The following is a 7,223-nucleotide window of genomic DNA, read 5'->3' as shown; positions in this document are numbered from 1 at the left end:
TTCCTCATTATCACTCTTAGCGCTCTCCGTAGTATGCACGCGAGGAGCAGCTTCACAAATATCTTTTGATCCGAGAGGAGTAGAGAAGTACAAGCTAACATCTTCCTGCAAAGAAAGACAAGTTAGTACACCCAACAACTACAAAAATAAGTACTCGGGGGCTACGGCCACGGGTACTTACAGGCTTTGGCGGGTTGGCATCGTTGAATTCCCGCACAATAGTTATGATCTTGCCAACATTCTTGAACATCTGTTTCAGCATCATCATAATCCCGTCTATGCTGAGCTCATCAGGCAAAAGTCTGGAAGGATCTTGGACACCAGTGTACTCATAGCCCCAGTGTCATTGCTGGTGCAAGGGCTAGATTCTTCACTTCATAAAGTTGAAGGCTACTCCAACTCCAGTGAGCCCTTCTTGCAGACATGTCTCACCCAGTTTTAAACTAAAACAAAGTGCTACCTATATGTATGCTAGGACCTAGTTTCATACATATAGTGACATCATTAGTGAGTAACAACAACAGCATCACGTAAAGAACAAGAGAGTATATAATATATTTACGCTTAGTCCTGGAAACGAAGGCTCCAAACTTCACAAACAAATGACTAGGGGCTGTGTATGCCTAGAACTCAGCATCATCTTCAAAAAGCTTCACACATATTCTTCTGAGCTGCAATAGGGTGAGTACACTTATGGTTGTTACTCAGCAAGACCACAAGAAATAACCAGAATAATGATTTAAATCCATCTTTAAGTTTAATTAATCATGTGAGGATACAGAACGCTCTTGACCGTGAGCACGGCTGATTCAATTTTACACTGTGCGGAGGTTGTACACTTTCACCACAAGTCGCGTAAAAGTTCAGAAGAACTTTCGACCCAACCATGTTGTGCTGATCAGGCACAATACCACACTTCCGAGGTGTGATTGCATAGGGCCGCTATGAAGCCTTTACAAAGATTTCCTAGTAAGTGGTAACCCGCTGAGGTTTCTGGAGCAGTAGTAGAGCATAAACCTCTCTCAAGACTGCGAACCTACTATAGAGCAGATCGGTCTGAGGGCTGGGTTATACTCCATCCGCCACCGCCTCTCTTGCCCTTTCAGTACGATTACCCCAGACTAGAGTCTCTAATTAATTAGCTAAGACTACAACCATGATAGTTCTTGTGGTTGTACTATTTTCCCGGGTCGTTCTCCATGTTCCAATTAACATCAACATGATATTATAAATAAGCATGGACAGAAGAATGGTTAGGGACACTTGCCTTTCTCCAATGAAAAGTTACTCTTATTGCTTTTAAGATCTTGCTTTCTTGAAATTCTTCATCTTCAAATCTTTCGAGAAGCGATCCTTCTACTCAAAGAAAACACTGACACAAACATACAAGCAAATAAACAAGTACAACTAAGAAGAATACACCAAAATAAAAGAAAAGCTTTAAAAGAATGTACTAAAGGATAGGGCTCGATTCTAGGATCACGCAAATGTAGGAAACGCTGAGAACGGAACTATGATCGATAAGGAAAAAATATCGAGGGGTTTGATTTATTAAAGAAATAAAAAGAGTATATGCTTGATCCATTTTAATTAAATAAAACATGCACATAGGTTATTTCAGAGAAATACCCTATTTGGAATTAAGCAAGTTATATTTAATCTTTGAAAACACGGTAAACTTAATCATATTTTTATTTGTAAGTATTCAAGTACGAGTTATGCCAATTTAACAAGCATCTATAAGACATCTAATCGAACTTTTTATTTCGGGTTCAACTAAACATGTTAATGTGAAAAAGGCATTTATAATTATTAAGCATATTAACTTTATTCATGAAAACGATGTATAAACACTAGATATATTTTGTTTGGAAAAGCTAGTTTATGAAACCGGGATAGAACCTAATTAATTTTAATGTAGAAAACAAATTAAATAAGAAATAATCAATTAATATTGATTATGAAAAATTGATGTAAACCCTACTTAAATTCTCATTAAGAAAACATTATTATTAAATTTATTTTTTTAAAGACATGCAATGATGGACAACATCACTACTAACATGTATTTTATGTTGTTATGAATCTAACAGGATTAAAATGGAGGTAAAACGTAACGTGTAATCTATGGATCGAACAAGAGGTTCTAAGGACTTATCGTGATTAACCGTAGACTACAGGAGCTAGCAAGGAAGATACCTTAGACTCAGTGAACATGATTAACCGTAGACTATAGGGGCTAGCAAGGAAGATACCTTAGACTCAGTGAACAGTTCTTGTGAGAAGGTGAAACCTCGGGGTTAGATATGCAAAAGGACCATTGCTTGGATTAGATTGAGGGGATGTTTTACATACTAGGTGCTAAACTTTAGTAGTGTCGCATCGGATGTTTGGATGCTAATTAGGAGTATTAAACATAGGCTAATTACAAAACTAATTGCAGAATTTCTGGACTAATTCGCAAGACGAATCTATTAAGCCTAATTAATCCATCATTAGCAAATGGTTACTGTAGCACCACATTGTCAAATCATGAACTAATTAGGCTTAATAGATTCATCTCGCGAATTAGACTCCATCTGTGCAATTAGTTTTGCAATTAGCCTATGTTTAATATTCCTAATTAGTATCCAAATATCCGACGTGACAGGTGCTAAACTTTAGCGGGTAGTATCCAAACACTGCCTGAGAGGATCTGAAAGGCATAGGGGGTTATCTAAAGATTTGCCAAGACACAAAAGACCCGTTCGCTTCAGCTTATAAGCCGGCTGAAAAGCTGGAATGGCTGATTTGTTGTGAGAGGAAAATACTGTTTGGTGGCTGATAAGCCGACTGAATAAGCTGAAGCGAACAGGCGTAAAGATTTTTGAAGCAATTACAGAGATCTTCAGGGGCTTCATCGCAAAACAGAGGGGCTTCTCCTTCTTTCTCATGCCGGTGCACAGGGGCGGCTCTGGCCAGTGGCCTGCTGGCGCTCCGACGCGGCGGACCCCCGGGCAGGTGGTGCAGGAGGCGGAGCAGTGCGAGGGAACTCAAGGGGGTGCTTACCGCCGGCGGCGACGACGGGCGGGAGTGGCGGCGCTTGGCTCGGCGGAAAAAGAGCGGCGGCGGCGCGCTTGGTGCAAGCAGCGGCTCTAGCAGCGGAAAAGGTGGATGCGGGGGAGAGCTTTATAGGGCGAGGGAGGGAGCGGAGGCGGCACAGGGAGAGGGAAAGGGCGGCGGCTGGCCATTGAAGGCGAGTCAAGGTGGAGGCGGCCGTTACTGCCGAAGGGAGGGGAAACGGAGGGGGTGGCGGCTCGCGGCGCAGGAGGCTAGCGGGCGCGGCAGCTGAGGGGGCGAGCGGCGCGGGAGGCGGAGGGACGCTCGGGCGCGCAGGCAACGCGGAAGACCGAGCGGGCGGCGCCTGGCCAAAGGTAGGAGGAGGCCCGACAGTGGGGCCCACCAGTCAGTGAGGAAGAGAGAGGGAAAGAAGGTGGGCTGGGCCGGCGGAAGGGAAAGGGAGGCTGGCCTGCTGGGCCACAGGTCGGGCTCGCAGGTGCGGGCTTGGCCCAAAAGGATACGATAAGGTTTTCTTTTTTTACAAATCATTTCCCGTGCAAAGAAAAATCTAGATAAAGCTAGATAATTCATTTAAACCACGAAAAATATTCTGAAAATCCCTAAAATTGCATGAAAAATTACTGGAGATTGATTGGGACACGAGGAGTCCAAATAAAATACTTGGAGCTCGTTAAAAGGATTCTAGAACCATCCAAAAATTGGCTTTAGCTCTAGGAAAAGGAGAATAAATCTTAGAAAAATCTGAAAAATTCTCAAAAGGGTCTGGACAACATCTAAATGTATTTTTTAAACTTCTTCACTCATGAAACACCAAAATACAAGACATTGAACAACCTTAATTAATTCCAAAAAAACAATTATTTTTCCTACACTAAATTTCCTGTGAAGAAAAATAAATGTTGGGAAATTTTTTTAAAATTATGTGCCACATCACCTGATGGGCCTATATCATTTTCTTCTTGTTTTACACCACGTCTTGACCTTAGTGCTGCTGCACCATTTGTGATGGAGCTGTGGTTGACTCTGTACTGCACCATCCCTCTGGTAGTGAATTCTGGGGTCTGGGTGTCCGGCCCTGGCGCCTGGTTGGGCAGGGCAACAATGTAGTACCTGCCCGGGGTTGCATTGGCAACAACCAGTGCGTCCACCGTCTCGCCAGGCGCGATCGCGATGACATCCGTGGTGTAGGGGCTGACATAGTTGGCATCGGCGGCGACCACTGTGAAATTGTGCCCAGCTATCTTTAGGTAGAACTCTGAGAAGAGACCGGCGTTGATTACTCGTAACAGGTAGGTCTTGCCAGGCACAAAGTCCAGCACGTAGCCACCTTCCGGCACACCTTCAGAGTTGAACTGGAAGTTGAAACACGCACTTTATTTGTACAGAAAGAATAAAGCAACATGTCGTCGACGCAGACATGCATATTCTGTAATTTGCTTACCGGAGCAATTGAAAAGATCTCCAAGCTTGCCATTGATTGTGGAACCACTAGCGAAGAAATCAAAGGAACCATTCTTCATGCTCTGATCCACCTGTGGAAGGTCCAGCTGCCACCAGTCCCCTGCCACATCATCAGGATCATCCAAAAAAACATGTTCAGCTTAGAAACTGGTGCCAAAACATTTCGATTCGGGTAGGAAAACAGTACATTTTTATATGTTCGAACGGACCTAAGCTTGACAATGTAAAGATGAATAATTACACGAACCTATAATGATGGGAACCTCCATATCAGGCTTTGGAAATGGATAGGAGATAGCACCATGTCTTGGCCGGATGATGAGAGCACCGTGCAGGGTTGCCCGGAGGAATGGGACGTGAGCATGCCACCAGAGGGTGCCTTCTTGCCCGACGACGTTGAACCGGTAGGTGAAATTGTGGTTGGGCAGGATGGGGCGTTGCGTGACCATTGGCACCCCATCAGCCCAACAATTCAGCCATTGCTTCACTCCATGCCTATGTCCAAACAACACAACAATATATATATTGTAGAATTGCGAAAAAAAAAAGAATTGACTTCAAAGTGCTGGAAACCAATTTGTTTTTCCGATCACCAGGCACTTGATAAAAAATTGGAATCAGTTAAGTAGGTGCTTAAAACTAAATACCAGTGGATTGTTATGTTGTAGGGTGACTTGTTGACGACATGAACAGTTACCGAGTCTCCCTCTGTGACCTCTGTCGCTGGCCCTGGGAGCTGCCCATTCACCACGGTGACCAGTGTATCCTTGCACAAGTGTGTCATATTCACCTGGCTCACCTACATATGAATGTGCAAACCAATCAAGCTTGCAGATATATGCATACATACATCATCGTTGCATTGTTCAAATTCATTGATCATAAACAGGGAAGAGGTGCTTACAACGAAGGTGTGCTCGACAACAGAAGCGCCGACTGAGAGGGCCATGGCGGAGAAGAAGACGATGGCAGCGGTAGCCGCCATTGGGACGCTCCAGCTCTTGAGAGCTTGCAGTTTTTGTTTAGTTTTGCTCCAATGCGTGCTTCTATGTGGTATTATAAATGACAAATCTTGGTAGAGGAGATAGCCCACTGGGGATATATAGGATCGAAAAACACGCGATAAACATTGCACTGGCAAGAGGACGACAGCCAGCTAGGATCATCAAAGCGGCAGATCGTCCAGATGTAATCATGGTGATCGTACGTACGAAATGCAGCAGCAGCAACGAGCCTGGGCCCTGACCATTTAATGCCCACGAATCATGCTAGATTTCCTAATGCCCATCAAACTTCTTCCAACATCCAATAAAATTCGAATCAAACATGCCAAATGCTCCTCGGCAGTCAAATTCATATTGTCCTCCCTGTATTATCCTTGCGACGGTCGACACCTCTGTATTGTCCTTGATGACTAAACATCTCTGTAGTTTTCCTCTATCTCTGCAGCAAGCACCTTGATGACGATGCACGACAAACACAATATATGTCCACGTTGATGACCAAACGCCTCCATTGATGCTCCCGCCTATTGTCGTCACCTCAGTTTTCCTTTGCAAGCAGCTGCAGCTTGACGATGCTGATCTTCAGACGATGGGGAAAGTGGAGGACATCTAGGAGCAAAGGCCATGGAGAAAGTCGAGGATTTCCTGGGCGCTGACTATTTAATGCACACCTAGCAAGCTAGATTTCCTAATGTCCATCCAACTTCCAACATTCAATAAAATTCGAATCAAAGATCCTAAACTAAAAATGGGTTAATGTTAAACAAACATTGAAATCCCAACCAACAAACTTTTCGACATCCCTAATCTTAGAATTACATAAAGTTTTGCACTAAATTTAGAGCAACTTCCAAACCACATGCAGAACTCTCTCTTCGTGTCAACTTTATATCATATTTACAAAACTCCATTCTATATTTTTGAAAAGCTTTCAAATATCAAAAGCACAAAAAAGTTTCAAATATCAAAAGCACCTTACTTTCAGTTTCCTAACTGTAGACTTACATATAGTCGAACTTTCAACTTAAATTAAAAACACTTTGAAGTCACGAGAAGAAAATTGTCAACATCCAGACTTTATGGGTCCATATCCAAATTTCAAAACATTGCACTGAACTTTAAACAGGTCAAGATCCATAGTTAGTAACCTTTAATTTCTGCATTCCCACTTTTGAGTCTATATAGTATCGAAACTTTATACAAAACTGAAATTTTTTTACATCCATACTTTTGAGGCTCATGTCATAAAATGTGCACCAATTTGGAAAAAAAGAATCAAACACATATCCAAAGTAATAACTAGCATACACGCACTACTGCAGACCCAAGAATTAGTACCGGATAAAAGGGTTGTACAACCCGCCTTTAGTACTGGCACCACGAATCCGGTACTAAAGGTGCCCACCTTTTAGTACCGGATCATTCACCCGGTACTAAAATATTTTGTGCTTAAAAAAAAATCTTGATAAGCTGGAGCATGTGGACCTCAAGAAATGATCAAATTTTTAGAAATATCAAAACCATAGTGCAGCAGTGCGAAGAATTTTTGGAAAATAATTTCTTTAGTGTTACTTAAGAAAAAAATACCTCCGTGACATCAAATCATTGCTAGAGAGCTTTCTGTAACTCTTCTTATCTCTTTTTGCCCAAAAAAAACCTTTTCTTATCTTGTTTAGAAGATGGAACTCATGATACTCA

At 42.6% G+C, this 7,223-nt stretch overlaps 1 protein-coding gene across 1 annotated transcript; it reads right to left on the bottom strand.

Annotated features, from left to right (window-relative positions):
* Positions 1 to 3,823: 3,823 nt before the first annotated feature.
* LOC117867043 (laccase-15) lies at positions 3,824 to 5,603 on the bottom strand. The gene is made up of 5 exons (XM_034751361.2): positions 5,426 to 5,603; positions 5,169 to 5,320; positions 4,769 to 5,016; positions 4,502 to 4,621; positions 3,824 to 4,399 (listed from the first exon to the last, which is right to left on the bottom strand). Exons 1-5 carry the CDS (start codon positions 5,504 to 5,506, stop codon positions 3,927 to 3,929), a joined length of 1,074 nt encoding a protein of 357 aa, XP_034607252.1. The 5' UTR covers positions 5,507 to 5,603; the 3' UTR covers positions 3,824 to 3,926.
* Between the last annotated feature and the right edge of the window lie 1,620 nt (positions 5,604 to 7,223).

Source organism: Setaria viridis, chromosome 8 (genome assembly GCF_005286985.2).
Source record: "Setaria viridis chromosome 8, Setaria_viridis_v4.0, whole genome shotgun sequence".
Taxonomy (NCBI): domain Eukaryota; kingdom Viridiplantae; phylum Streptophyta; class Magnoliopsida; order Poales; family Poaceae; genus Setaria; species Setaria viridis.
Note: the sequence above shows the minus strand (reverse complement) of the source record. Positions and strands in the feature narration are given on the sequence as shown.